Source organism: Falco biarmicus, chromosome 8, assembly GCF_023638135.1.
Source record: "Falco biarmicus isolate bFalBia1 chromosome 8, bFalBia1.pri, whole genome shotgun sequence".
Taxonomy (NCBI): Eukaryota; Metazoa; Chordata; class Aves; order Falconiformes; family Falconidae; genus Falco; species Falco biarmicus.
Window position 1 is genome coordinate 47,820,774 of NC_079295.1, and position 15,724 is coordinate 47,836,497.

At 39.6% G+C, this 15,724-nt stretch overlaps 1 protein-coding gene across 1 annotated transcript in view; it reads right to left on the reverse strand.

Moving 5' to 3' along the window:
- The window catches only part of RANBP17 (RAN binding protein 17), a 160,911-nt gene that overhangs the window by 36,196 nt on the left and 108,991 nt on the right, over nt 1-15,724 (reverse strand). The window contains exons 20-22 of the mRNA XM_056348727.1: nt 15,167-15,255; nt 8,796-8,903; nt 6,293-6,375 (exon numbers count right to left, since the gene is read on the reverse strand). Of these exons, the coding sequence (XP_056204702.1) occupies nt 6,293-6,375; nt 8,796-8,903; nt 15,167-15,255 (280 nt within the window). The remainder of the gene's footprint in view (nt 1-6,292; nt 6,376-8,795; nt 8,904-15,166; nt 15,256-15,724) is intronic.

A 15,724-nucleotide genomic window follows, 5' to 3' on the forward strand; every position in this document is an offset into this window, starting at 1 on the left:
AATGAAAAAAATCCAGCTTGCACCAATTTCTTCTTAATGCAGGAGAAATTGTATCACACTATCTTAAAATATACCGACTTTCAAAATTCTCAATAATTTCCTTTGATACAACTTTTTGCCCTGCATTTGACAGCAATGTCACTTAAAAAGATTAAAAACTCGCTGCGCCTCAGAGGCGATACAAAATTTTGACAGGGGGAAGAACAAGATTTTAAAAGGTATTGGGTGAAACTGCTAGATAGGAAATTAGGGCTTGAATTTGGCTGACAATTTAAGCATTTCATTACTGAAAGCCTCCTTAGTACATAAACAAAGGGCCAGGAAGAAAAAAGCATGTGTATGCAGAGGGGGAATACAAAGCCAGCAAAAACACAAACTGGGATGCTCTGACCGAAGATAACATCACTGTGGCTCAGGATCCCACAGGCAATATGCACCAGAGCTCCTGGCACAGCTCATTCCCTCACTCCCTCCTAGATGCGGGAGCATGTCAGGACAGGCAGCTTCCCTTTCAGTTCTCCTCCTTAATTGCTTTTACAGTAGAAGCTGTAATACAAAAATGATTTCCTTATGGCTGAGTTTCATTTGAGCAAGGCTTGTTCTAGATTTCAGTCCAATAAGCGCAATGTATAATACTACAACTAAATCACGTTTTAACATGTGTGAATTAGATGAAGATAAAAAAAAGACTTTGGTGAGATGAAACAAAGGTCGTGAAAATTTATCACGTTTATAGAGGAAAAAGTGGTTTTTGCCTCTTCCCCTTTCCTATTTTTATTATTCACCGCTGCCCCATAAAGACGGTTTTGAATGTATGTTTCCCAGGCACCCAGAATGTGAGGGCAGTATAGAGAAGTGGCCATATATAGAAAACGCAAAGGAAAACATGAATCATAAAGATGGGAGCAAGCTTCACAACCTGGTTTCTTTAAAGCTTCCACAACAAAACCTGCATAAACCCTCTCAAATCAGCACAGCAAGCATGCATAGCGCCAAGGTAAATTTGCCAAAAGAAACTGATGAGGAAATCGGAGTCAGTAATGAAGAGCAGTATATTCTGGAACCACTATCGCCAAAGAGAGGAGCGCAGACCGATGGCGAGCGCGACAGGCGAGCACTCTGCTTCAGCTGCGCTGCTGGTCAGAAATACCTGTTATACAGCCAGAATCTGCTTAACCAAAATTCTGAAGAACTGTTATCTTATGAAGTTGCTGACACTGAATGGATTACCACACTAAGTTTTGAAATACACGTTCTGGAAGCAATTTAAAGCTCATTAGAAATAATTGTGTCTGGCTACTGGAAAATGTGGTAAAATTTAATCCACATCCAAATGCTACCTGGGCTGTGAGAACAGGAAATTGTTTTGTGCTACTGTGGCTAACCTCATCGCTGACCTTCAGCAGTAACTGCTACAACAGCTGAAAGCTGAAGCAAAATTAAAAACTTACATCAAAGTATATCATGACAGAATGTAGATAAATAAAACCAGCATATTGAAAATATTATTTTTATGTCAGTCTCCTATAATGAAAGGGAAGAGGTTTACTAAAATGTAAAGAAACCACAAAACAAAAATAGATGGTCCCAAGATGGGCTGCAACATCGTTCCGATACAACTGGGAGTTCAAAACCACATAGTAAGGAGACTTGTACATACAGGATTAAAAGTGAAATGTATTGGGAATGGCGGACTGGACTAGTCCAACTCCTTTCAGTTCTCTCCTCTCAGCTGTTTATTTTAAACCTCTCTCTGGCTCAGTCAGGCTGGCTCTAGCCATAATGGACAAGGCACAACACCCCTTGCCAAGCAGCTGCAGAGTCCTTACGAGGATAATTGACTAAGTGCATCCTGCGCCAGGCTTTACATCTTTTGAACATATAGCATTTGTAAAGACATCTTAGAATTGTCTTCAGCACTGTATCAGCATCAGTGATAAACAAGCAGAAGGACAGGGCACGCTAGTACTACCTTAATTGCAAAGCTGGATCTGTTAAGGGGAATTTAACTCTCACTGAAGCGCTAATTTTCAAAACTACAAAGAATTCACACTTTAAATTTTGTTCACAGACAACAGAAGATACTTAGCGTATCTTAAAAAGAGGTATTTTGGATTTTCTTCTGCTTTGCACTCAAACATGTGAAATCACTATATGCTTGTCTAGAGAAGAAAGGAGTGCACACTTTAGAATGGAAGAGATCTCAGCATCTGTACTTGCAAGTGCCCACATACACTCACAACCCAGTAACACAGTTCTACCCTTTCCTTCCCTCTTTTTTTTCTTTTTTTTAGCCCAAGCACAGACCTGACAGTACACCGAGGCAGTAAATGGAGGTACTGTTTGGACATAAATGGACATCACAAACTTTGGCAAAACTGAAGATGGAAAGGAAGCAACATGCTAGGTTACCAAATGTTTGTTTCAAAGTTATTCCCATGCAAACAGCAGCATAGGGTTTGCAGAAAACAAATCCACAAATATAAATTCTAGATTATTTTCATCACCAGAAGATATCTGTGTGTTATCCAGAACTGTTTTGATCAGTGTAGTCCAGGCTTAGGAAAAACCAATGCTGTGTCAATAACCACCAGTGCACTGTGCTCTGATGTTGGTGAGTAGAACCACCTGCTGCCACCTCGCTTCAGTCACTAATTCCTTGTCTAAGTGTTAACAGGATGGACTTGTATTTCAGATCACATTTTTACGTACCTATAGGCTTATATAGCAAGAAGACTCCCAGTGGACCTAAGTCATAGCTGGAAATTTTCGTGTTGAATTTGGTGTAGGTGAAATTTCTGGAAGTAATGCTTTTAGTAGCATTTCCTGTATATTGTTACATGCGAGAGAGAAAAAGGAAAAATCCTGTTTGAAAACAAATTTAAATTTCACTTACCCATGGAAGTACAATACCATTAAGCCATATTTTCATTTATTGTTTGTATGTTACATTCTTCTAAGAAAGGGAAGCGACCAGGCTAGGCTACGCTGCCTGCAGGAGAGGGACCAGGTCTCCCTGGCAAGCTGCTGAGCCACGGGAAGGAAACTCCTATGGTCAAGGGCACGGCAAGGAGGAGAGGCGAGAGGTAACGAGCCTGGGGTTCAGACAGGCATTGCCAAGAGGAGCAAACACCACCAGGTCTGCAGGTGATGGAAAGAACTTGGTAGGGATGAGAGGAGGCTGGGCAGAGTTTATGGCAACCCACTTGGTCAGTGGAGTCACCAAAACAGAGACTGAAAGGAAGGATCTTCCCACAAGGAGTGTGATGAAAGGAAAAGATGTTAGCTTCTATTTCCCCCCCTCTGTCTCTTGTCATGGCTTTGTGTTTCCCTCAGTTTAAAAAGACAATTATTATAGTATAGATTTCAATCAAATCTATCTTGAGTTTCAAGTGTCTTTTTGATCAGCTCTGAGGAGCGCGCTACAAGCTGCAGGCATATACAAGAGGTTTGGCTGACTTGGTAAGATAAATGAGCATATACTGTCTGTTGTCATCTCTTGACATTTGCTGTGTGTCTTCTATTTTTTTTTCTCTAATGCTTCAGCCATAAAATCATGTTGAATGTCAGAATCCCAACTACTTTCAGAATTTTAAGTTACTTGCAGGAATGGTACAGCACCAACCTTGAAAAGCGAGCCCAAGGATCATTTCAGGAACGAAATCATTCGTTCTTTTAAGTGAATCGCATAGTTTGTCAGCATGTGGGTCTGGAAACATTGCTCAAGAACACCAAAACGGATGTTATGATCATCACTTCGTTTACTTATTTTTCCCCAGATGTCTGCCAGGAGTACATAGGCTTAAAAAACAAAGACTTTTAAAAAAAAAGTAATCGAGTATTCCAGATTAAAGAAAAGCACAATTATGAAGATTTTCAGAAATGCATTTGAAACTAATGCAAAATTCCTTAATATCAATATTTTTATAGGAATTTGTACGTTCAAAAGACCACACACAACTGAAGTAATGAATCCTTACAATGCATTTCCAGAAGAGTTATATCTTTCTGTACACTGGAATGGAAATCTCATAAACTAGTAATTGGCGATAAAAGCTAAAAACGTTAACAGCAATTATTCCAAGCTGATTAATTGTAGCATCTTGAAATACTTATAGTGGGCAGTAAAATCCTCCCAGACTGACAGGCAGTGACCACTTCAGACCAGCTGCCCACCTGATGCAGCACTGATGCAGGCCGTCCCATCAGTGCCCGTGCCGAGCCAGGGTGGCTGGCAGTCCCCGTGCCGAGTGGCCCGTTCAGCCAGCTGCGCTGGGGGATCTCCCACGCTGGCTTTGCAGCCAGTCCAGTCCCGGAATCAATACTGGCAATCACCCACAGAAAAGCAAACTTAACCTGTTGCTCTAAATGTCACACCTATGTAGCGGAAAGATCACCGATGGGACCCTTTCAGACACTGACAATAATATGAAAGTGTTTTAAAATCAAAATTAACCCCCCACAACCCCATACACAGATTGCATGGCTTTCCCTCACATCTACACTTTTCCTCCACTTTTAGTTGATAGGTGATTTTAAAGGAAAACATTAAGAACAGTTCTCCTCTTAAAGCTGTGTTAAGCAAAATGTTATCCTTCCATAGGAAAGCAGTTATGAAAGACACGAAAAAGAAGCGTGGGAGAAGGCTCTTAGTGTCATTTCGCTTCTTTCTATGGCACACGTCTCCAGATAGGTGCCACACATCCCTCAGTATCTTTCACATAATTTACAAAGAGGGTAACAGGTGCTTGGACACAGGCTTCAACAGGCTCTATGGTTCCACTGCTTACTTTCAAATCTTAGATCTGCATGGTCCTGAAATTTCCTTTTACGTTGCATAATTAAATTCTAGCACGAGTCAGAAAATGTAGTTTGGTGCTTATGTGCCAGAGCTACCAAGACTTCAGGGCTTACGGTTTTATGAAATTCACATACACACCATAAAACACGCAACTGAAAGCAAAAGGTTTCTTTACACAGTTGCTTTTTTTTAAGGCATGAATTAGGAACAAAGCAGGTTGAAACCAACTAGTGTGGCTTACTCAGCAAGGTTTAGAAAATTGATGCCAACAACTGAGACGAATGAATGCCCAATAACATGGTATGTTTTTCGTAAGTACAGAAAGGATAGTAAAGTCTGATTGAAATAATAATAATAAAAAAAATTAGAGGGAAAATATAATTGCAATGGATCAGGTACTATTAGACAAGTAGGGCTGAAGCATCATCATGGCTACCCTTACTTAATTTTTTTTTTTAAATCACCAAAAGAAAGCTTACAGCAATTGTACAAAAGCTGACAGAAACTGAGTAGTAAAATCTAAAAGTTTACCTGTTATCTTTTCATACATGGAAAACTTTCTTTTGCTTAATTGTTCTAACAAATTAGCTAAAGAACATAGCTGAAAAAATGTGCTAGCTTACTCCATGGTGTATTTGCAAAAACCAGAAACATTATTTTGCAAGGACTGAGAGTTACTTGGGTGTAATTTTTTGTGTCATATGTAAACGCTTTATGCTTTTTGCATATACTCTTTCCATGCCCTGCAGATCAAATGCAAAATCACATTGAAGATTTTTTAGACAGACAGCCACGTAACACGCAATTTCCAGAGCCCCAAAAGCAACCTGAATGCAGTAACAGCAAATTTGATGCACCAAAAAGGAGGATGACATTTCTGGCTGTTCCTACTTATACAAACTACAAATGAGGTTGCTCTACAAAAACTTGGTAATGGTCCTTTTGAAACATTTAGAAAGCGAAATTGTAAGCGACAGTTAGGTGCAGTGTAATAAAACCTGCTGGTGTCAAAGACCTGTTGCAGCTGCATGCATGAGTGGGAGTAGTAAAATACAGCAACTTATTATAAACACTTTTAACAGTGCTCTAGGGCAAAGCTGTTATGGTCCTATTATGTTTTGGAACTGCTGGAATGTAATTTGAATACATCAGATCAACCCACACCTATCAGTCAGTAGCCTGGATCAAACACCTCGCGAGCATTTGTACTTTTGCTGAAATACATTTACCGCTGCTAAAAGACAGGCACTTAAGTTAAAACAGCAATACAAGCAACAACGTGGCATGAACAAACCCTGATCTGTGAAAGTAAATGAGGTCTGCCACGTCAGCTCTGCACCTTACACGGGGATGAGACTGGCTGCGGCACGTTACAGTCCTGCTACGTGTTCCGCAAGCCCATCAGTGCTCAGCAATATGAACTAACAGGATTTTAATATCACAAGACAGGCAAAGAATTACACTGCAGAGGAAACATTAATGAGTACCTACCATACGTACAAATCATTTTACTAGCTTCTCTGAAGAGAAGAATTCCATTTGGAGATGATACATCAAAATTTAAACGCTGCGATCTAAAAAATAACAGCAAAAATATTCAGATGGTCATCGAAGCAGAAAAATGCAATGGATTCATTCCTAAAACAAAAAAAACATCTGCTGACTACAAAGTACAGTTATTTGATAAACTCATTCTAGCTTTCAGTCCCATGATGCACCCTTCAGTTACCTCTGAAGAAACAGTCCCATGACAAAGACAAAGCAATTTTAACCAGAAAAGGTGATCAGCCAATACACACACCGCTGCTGGTGACCAGCGCGGAACTGTGCCTGCGGATACTCAGCAGTACGCTGCAAAGGTTCCACAAACCAACCCTGCTGGTTATTCTGCTACATAAAACCTGCGGCAACCACAGGCCAGTTCTCCAGCGTCAACTGTAACTTGCTTTTGATGAACGCTGAGACCTGAAGACTGCACCCCGCTGTCTCCCCCCTCGCACAGGTATCACCAAAGCCAGCAAGAACCACGGTGCTCCCGACCTGGGAGCACAGCAGCATCCTCGCCCCAGTCCCTGCTGCATCCTTCCAATCTGCCTTTGCGGCAAAGCAGCCCACCTCCTAGCTCAGCCCCGACAGTTAACTTCCAACGTGCATCTTAAGCTTTTAAGTAATGTTAGCAAAACTTACCCTCAGGGTTTATTTGGACTGAAAGGGGAAGGAGCCATCACTGAGCAGTGAAACCAGAGTATCCCTGGGCTGACCTATGTGGCAGTCACCCACTTTTGATGAAAGGTGGAGTCCCTGTACCACCCCTATCACAGCGAGCAGCAGGTATCTTTCTTTGCTGCAAGTCCGAGATTTGCTGTCTGAGCCCCTGTCTGCAGAGCCCTTTGCTCCAAACTCTGGAGTAAATCTGGGTGTTTAGAAATGATTAAAACGTGCCTTGTATAAAACATTCGTGTATTCCATATGCACAAAATGATAATAGCTGGCAGAGGCAAAGAAAAAAAAAGCCCCAAAACCAGCACATCATCTCAGTATCACAGTGGCATAATGCACAATCTGATACTCTGAAACATATTTTAACCATGTCAAAGTATATTGTATAATGCATTCTAACCTGTAAAAGCTAATGCAGTACACAACTCGTGAAAAAAAAAATCCCCAATGATGTTTCCTAAAGGGAACGAGGCAGATTTTCTGAATAGCAATAGGCAGAAGAGTTACATGAATATGGAAAGTAGGTTGAAGAGCTGTCTTTTGCATAAGATTTATTGTTCTGGTTCCTCTTTGCTTTTGTTTACTGTTACTAGAGTTCTGCATTTATGCTTTAACAACCTCCTCCTTGCAATAATCTGCAGCACTATCAGACTATACTGCTCGTGCACTGTGTCATGAATAAAAATAAGTTAAACTTTCCAGCAATTTATTATACTACTACCAGGATAAAAGACATAATTAGCCTACGCAAACCAAAGAGGGAGTCACAGCAAGCAAGTCAACACAAACAAGGAAGAGCGAACTCTGCCTTAAGGCTTGCGTAGCCATGCAGGGACTGAGCGCACAGCATGCGCACCAGCCAGCTCTGAACTTTAAGGCAACAATTTCCTGTCCCTAGATTAAACTATGTATTTTTTTCAAATATCAAATATTTCAGCTTTTTTCCTTTGAAGTTTGATTTGCAAGGCAAAGTGAGAAATGATGAGAACACATACTTCTTTGCTGAAAACTCTCATTACTTTGGTCACAGAGATACCCAGCACAGAGACTTTAACTTTTTCCTTTGAAAAAATATTTTCTTTTCCTTTTGGGAGTACACTAGGTATTTCCAAGTGTAATGATAATTTCCCCAAATAAACTGTTCTGTTACATGTGGTAAAAGAGGAATTTCATTTAACTACTACAATGTAAAGTACTGAAATCACGTCCCAGAACCATGCCGAAGCCTTTCTGGGTTAGCCCACAGAGAAGATTTTAGACGTGGGAGAAGTTACCTACACGCTGATTATAAATATTGCTGTATTAGACACCATTCTTTCCTATTTTGGCTGGAAGAGTTGAGCTGCAAAAGAAACTGTGAAGGGAGTTGTGGTTTTACAGGCACATACGTATGCTGCTTGGCTTAAGGCAAAAACTCAGCCTGCAGCAAATCTTGACAGCAGACAATTTTCCGATATTTAATTACGGAGGCAGTGTTTATTCCTGGTTAAAGCACACACTTCCACTAACACTGAATATAAAATCATGGTAGTCTCTCGTATATATTCCTGTAATTAATCCTTACCAGCTGATTTTGTAACATCTACCATTTTGGTAAAACAATACAGTGACGCTGAAAGCTCAGTTCTGCTGGCGGATTTTGCTCCAAACCACAAAAGTAGCAGTATTAACGTCAAAAGCAGACATCCCGAGGGTAAGCCAAACATAAAGATGGAACAGAGAATGCATACCATCGCAATCTTCATCATGTATCTAATTTTCACGTGCTTTTTACCTGTTTTGCATGAATTCTGCCATCAGCTTCAAGATAGGGGTTGTACACGCCGGTTCACGGTACCACAGCTCAACAGCTCGTTGCAGCACAGCAATGTACGCAGGGTAGCTTCACCAAGCGGAGTTAAAGAGCATACCGATAGCATAACGGCTTGTAAAACAACTCCACTAAAAAACCAAACTACAGCACCAGGCGGGTGGGCCCGGCAGACCTCGGCTGCACTCTGACAGAGGCACTGCCAGAACCTACACATTTGAGCAAGTCTCCCCTTAGAAGACTAAATCCTTTGGAAATATTAATGGTTAAATGGGAAATAGTTAATATACCGGAGCTGTAATGAAGGAAAAGGAAAGCCGTTTGTATATGCAAAGCTAACCTGTACGTACATATATAAAATGCACTTGAATTTTTAATGAATGGCATAAGTCACAAATGGCAGTTTAGTATAAAAACAACACAAATTTACATATTAGCAAATCCCGGGCCCCAGATTTCAGTGCCACCTCACATACATTTGCTATATAAATGGTTGGGAACAATTTGATTGTATGAAGTTCTTTCCAGAGCATTCACAAAGAGAACTCAGCCCAGCCGTGGGGGGGATGGGAAGCTCAGCGAAGTCTGGTATCTAAGAACTCTTTCAGGAGAGCACCCAAGAGGTATCTGTTCTTTTAAACCAGGATTTCAAAGGATGCCACACAAAAAAAGTATGTTTAGTAGAGTGTAAAATGTAACTTACAAAAAAAGTCACGAGTTACTGGCCCTATCAAAATATTTTATGCAACGACTTGATACAACACTGACCCCATGTCTTCCCAACATGCTGAAAAAGAAGCTTTTTTGGGTAAGAATGCAGGTAAATGGAAATGAGGTTGCACAGCCTGACAGGCAAAGAAAAACTTTTTTTTTTTTTTAATACTGAACCAAGAGATTTTAACTGTACAATTTGCTATTATAACATGATCTAGCTAATCTAGTCAATGGTTTTGTTGAATAATCAACTTATTTGTCATTTTTAACTTTGTAGCATGTCATATAGTTCTGCGTTATTTAACCCCAGAAGACCCAGCGGCTGTTCTGAGGAAAATGCTACTGCCTGTTCAGGTGATACAGGCAGCTATTGTGAACCTCCAGAAGCAGAACACAGGCCAAGCGCTCAACATGGGATTCTGAAATAAAAGTCTGAAATACATAAACGTTCACATGCTTCTAGGATGTGCAGACAGAGTCATGTCTCGGTTCGATACAGCTCTTCTGGTGCAGGCTGGAGCCGTCAGCCAGCGCTGCTGCTGAATGACAGTGGCACAGACAGATGGGAGGCGTTCTGGCTACTGCTGGCCGTCTGAGGCACCTAAAGACCCGTGCATTTTTGCTGCCAGCTGCTTGAGGCACCACAGGCGTAAACTATAGATAGCAGAAGAGGCTGACACGTTAGATATACCTTTAGACCCTTACTTCTCAATACTTCGTGGGGTTCTTTACATTTTAAATCAAACAAACTAGAGTTAAACATGCCACGGAGAGTTATCCAGTAACACACTGGGATTTTAATTTGAATCTCACTTGCCCAAGTTATCCTCAAAGGGCATAAATGAGCCATGCCTTCTCACACCTGTAAAAATTCACTAATGCCAGTTCCGTTTTTTCTGAGGTGGACTTCCAGTACAGCTCACTCTCAACAGAGGATGGTCACTAATCTCAAGATGCAGCAGATGTCATGTAAGGTACAGAACTGAGCTGTGCTATTAATTCTCCCAAGTCGCGCCTCTTCCTTCGCCTCCCTAGTAGCCCTGTGTACACAGAAGGGAGACGGTGCAGTGCTGGCAAAGCCCCACTGCGGAACTTCATGGCGTAGAAAACAACCAGCTTTTTCAGATTTCATAGCATAAAGTACCTTGACAGCCAAACCCCACAAATAAAACATAAGTCAGCACTATCAAAGGCTGCTAATACATCCACTATGATTAGCTACTTTAATTCAAAAACTTAAGCATCGAGTCCATATTCATTGACATGGAAAGACTGGAAACTACAGTCAAATTTTACAAAAGCTAGTGTCAACAGAAAGGCTTCGGCAATTTATTATTTCCTTTACAAATCCAATGAAGTGGAACGAACTGTTTTTAAACAGAATATTATTTTTAAGAGGTTTTAACCATAAGCTTCAAGGAATCTGGCTAAGTCATGAACTTAACCTGACCAGTCAGTTCAAGCTCAAAGGAATTCAAACTGCAAAAAATGATTCTGAGGTTCGAATAAATGCAACCGGCAACAACTGCTGTTACAAACAGGTTACTGATCTGGTAGCCTTGTTTCACGAGAAATTACGTTCTCGTCTTCTCTGGTGAAACTTCAATCTGTTTGGCTTTTCAAGTTTGTACCCAATCCTGAATCCTTAAAACGTACAAACTTAAGAATTCAGTTCTTAAAAAACAGACTAATTCTGAACAAGCCATCTTGTTGCTGCACGTGGTTTTATTTTGTTAAGAAATGCGATGCAAATTTGGATGGCTATGTAACAATGGTAGTCTGGTGGAAAGATTGTTTTGCTTGTTCCTGTGATCCACATCTGAAGCAGCATAGGATCAGACATCCCAACACCTAGGTCAACTGCAACTTTTAGATGAACATGAGATAAAACATCTCAATGGCAGTTCACTTTTCTATAAACTTAGTGTCTATGTACCTATACACATAGATATTTTTATATGGGCAGTGATTTCACGCACACACATGTATATATCGTGTGCTATCTAGCTGACTGCAACTCTGAGTCAACCTAATAATTTAATTCTTGGAACACATTTTCTTATTGCAAACTTTTTCTTTTACAGACAAGAGAAGTCATTAAATACCGAGAATCAACTGGGAGGAACATAGGAAGAAACTGCCTATGGGTTACCACCTAACTGTAAGAAACACTAAATGAAAGTAACAAAAAAGTGGATATTACCCTGAACTCACAATTGAATTTCCATGGACGTATCTGACTGCGAGACCAAGGACCTTAGACTACAGTCTGATATTAGTATGGAAGAAAACAGATTAAATGTTCAACATCCTATCCAGGCAGACTGGGAGTAAATAGCAGAATGAAATATGTAAGGAGAATCATCACTGTTAAAAGCAGGTTTTCACCCTCTCAGATTGCTGTGCGGGTTTTTTCAGGCCACACCTGCATGTTCAGGACTGACCTACAAATTACAGCGACCGCATGTTATGAATACAAAAGACAAATAAACTTTCCAAAGCTGTGGTACTGGAATCATCATTGACAGCTTGACATATCAATATTTCAGGAAGAATAAATGACTTTCATATCTAGGGTTTTGGTGTTGTGGGTTTTTTTTGTTTTGTTTTGGTTGGTTGGTTGGTTTGCGTGATGTTTTTCTTTGCCTTTCATTACCGGACACTTTGGGAAGGTGCTATGCTTGACACCTGAAGCTGCTTAAAATAGTTGGAAATATTTTAATGAAGTCTTTTGAGAGATCACCTAATACAACTTTAAAACAAATTTTACTATTATTATAAGTATTTTCTCTTCATCCCTTGCCAGAGGAAAACTATAAATCTTGTCTCAGCTGAATGAACACCATTTATCATATTAATTTTCTTGTCAATACAATTATGAAAAGCCTTTGGCCTTTTTCCAAGGAGCCTGATTTGCTAGAGAAACTCAATTAGTATAAGCAAGCCGGCTACAGAACAACCCTGTTTGGCAATCTAGCCCAGCTTCTGCATACCTGACGATTCACCTCTAAACCATCATCCAACTAACTCGTAAATAACATCGTAACGGTAAAATACAAGATAGAACGGTGTCCCCCGTGCCTCCCTGCCTCCCCCCTCCCCAGACCGAAAGGACTGAAAAGAAATGATTTCTGCTCATTTTTGCCATCTACTGGACAAAACTCCAATCCTAAATGCTGCGATCAGGAAATCCCAACCCTCAGGTGAGAGATACCGGGTGTAATTTGTTTAGTTACGGACAGGGCTCAGACCCAAAATATTTCCTGCAATCCCCTGAAGAGTTTATCAACATACTCGCCTGCCAACGATTTACAAGTGACTATTTCTGACCATCTTCCATACAGAATAAACATCACCTTACGGTATATTAGAAGCTTAGCCTTTTATCCCTTGTCTTTTTGTACTTCTTATTTATTGAACGAATGCAACTAAATCAGATTTATTTTGGCTAAAGTTCTGTATTTGCCATTTTCAATACTGCAATACCAGGTCTTCAGACAGAACAAAATCTGTTTGAAAAACAGCTTTTCTTTGCTATCAAAGCCATTTTCTTGTGACATATTTGTGAAACTACAAAAGAAATATGTTAATCAAAGGATACTGAAACTTTGTATGATAAAACTGGCATCTGACCCTCCATTCTCCTCCGTTTACTTTTCTGTTATTTATACACAGTAACTAAGAGCTGTGATAATAGCAGCTTATTCTGCCGTAATGCTTTGGATCAATAATGGGATGAAGCTGGACTCAGCCAAATGAGGTACGATCCACTGAACAGAAGCAGGCACTTATCCTTTACAGCCAAAGGTGAGGAAGAAAAACCATTTTGAACCTGTGCAAAGGAAAAGAAACTGAGAAGGCCTGAGCTTTAATTCCCCACAAAGCTGTATTTCAATCTGTCTTTCTCGTTAATACAGAAAAATGAAATCAAAAAGTTGGAGGCTGTTTTTATTTATCTGAAATAAACTTAATTAATAAAATGCAAGGAATAAATAAAAAAAAATCAGGAAGGGGTCCTGAGGATTACATATCCTGGATCCTTGAATAAAAAAAAAAATCTCGATGGATGAATCCATTTCTTTCAAATGGAGAGGAGGTAAATCCCTCCTCCTGCAACTGGAGATTTGCAGTTCTGCACAGGAGAAGAGCATGATACACATGCTGTACTAGAAAAAACAAAGTAAAAAGAATTTGAAATGAAAGCAGCACTGATCTGCTTCTGCACATCTTCCTGATTTTATTAATAAGTTTTAGGGTAACACAAGCACAAACAGTGCTAATGAAGTTAAATGTACCCAATGGTGCCCACTAGAAAATGAGATGCTAATTCACAGTCTGGCTTCAGTAGTTTGTGATTTATTCCTCGCCCCCCCCCCCCCCCCCCCCCCGCCCCTTTTTTTCCCTCCTCTCTTCTCCAGTCCTCTAAAACTGAAATTAAAGGATGCCTTCCACTGATTTTAAGAGAAATAAAGATTACGCTGCTTTATATTTCAGACTTACTTTTTGCAAGCTGAGCCTGCACATAGGCAGAATCACTGCGGGCTTGTGAGGGTCTTAAACAAGGCTTATCTGAACGGTCATCAGGCTTCTAATACCCACCGGACAAGGACGCCTGCCAGACCATAGCAGGCTCTGCTGTGCAGCCTCTCCGTCCTTAAAGGCTGATTTCCCAGCTCCAGTTCTACATTCGTGCGTTCCTCCTTCTTAACCAGGAAGATTATTAGTGAACAGTGGGGTCTCATTATTTACTTAAAATAAAAATATTTTTAAAAGCTCGATTTCTAGTAAAGCACGTAATTATACTTGAATGCAATTTTTCCTGTCCATAAAATAAACAAATACGTAATTAACTTCCATAGCTTTGTGAGATCTAAATTAGAAAAGAAATATTTTCATAGTTACTTCACTGTGTATTTCAGCAGTTTGTTACTAATACGACTGTGTGCCTGAAGAGAGAATTACAGTTACTGTATTTATAAAAATATAAAACATTTCTCTATAGTATTAAGAAAACACCCACGAGTATTATTGTATTTGTTGGCATTAAAATGCACACAATATTTAAAGGAAATAGACTTCCATTATTGTTATATATTGAGGAAAACGACAATCTAAAGATTTTGATTTTGTTTTCAGATTTCCGTTTTCTTCTGGATCAAGAAGACTGCAGGTATTGTGATATTAATAGAGTTGACATAAACAGAAAGTAACTGACTAAATTAAAGACATGATTCATACCACAGAGAGGAATCTCCCCAGATAGCACTTGTATAGTATTTTTTTAAGCACTTTTGATGTTAAACCAAATGTAGGTACATCGTGTTTGGAGTTACAGACACAGTGTTTTTTTTAGAAGGAAAACATGAGGGATTTACGGAGGGAAGAAACCCACTTGGATATGTTTTCTAGATTAGTAGTGTGACACAACAAAAAAGTGACCTCTCTGTGGTCTTTCCCAGTTAACTGCATGGTTGCCATTGTGCTGTAATTTTAGCTGATTACACATTAGTTCATTTAGCTTTGTTTCCTCTTCCCCACTGTGCCATACTATTAAACTAATGCAAGGGGCCTGGTATCCCTCTGTGCACAGAGCTGGTATTGTCACAGTGTAATAAGGATACATCCAGTCAAACAGCATGGTGTAGCTGGTCTTTGTGTTTAGTGCAAAGGCAATCCCTCGAAGATCCCTTGCCAGCCCGATCAACATACGCTGTCAGTGGGAAAGAGACACAGTAATTGATTTTCACGTTAGCACAGAGCAGATGGAGTAATAATCAGCCAATAATGACCACATATCTGATTTTGATTCATTAGTTTAAATGAATCGCTCAAATCTTTTTTTTTATAAAAACCGTAAAAGATTCTTTTAACAAACAAGATTTCCACAAGTACTGTAGTGAAACACTAGCAAAATGCTTTTGATTATTCGATATGCTATGCTAATGAATAATGCAAATTAAAACATAATATATGAACACTAGGTATTAAAGTTTACAAGTGCTTCCTGTATTAATATATTTACAGTAATAATAACAATAAAACGTTAATTTAAGCATGTAATATTTTGAATGAGGTGTAAGACTAACTGATACTCATAACAAGCTATAATTAAGGTTGCACTGAGATTCTTCCTGTATGTTATTTTGTTATTTTAACATATCTTTTTTTTTTTAAAGTAA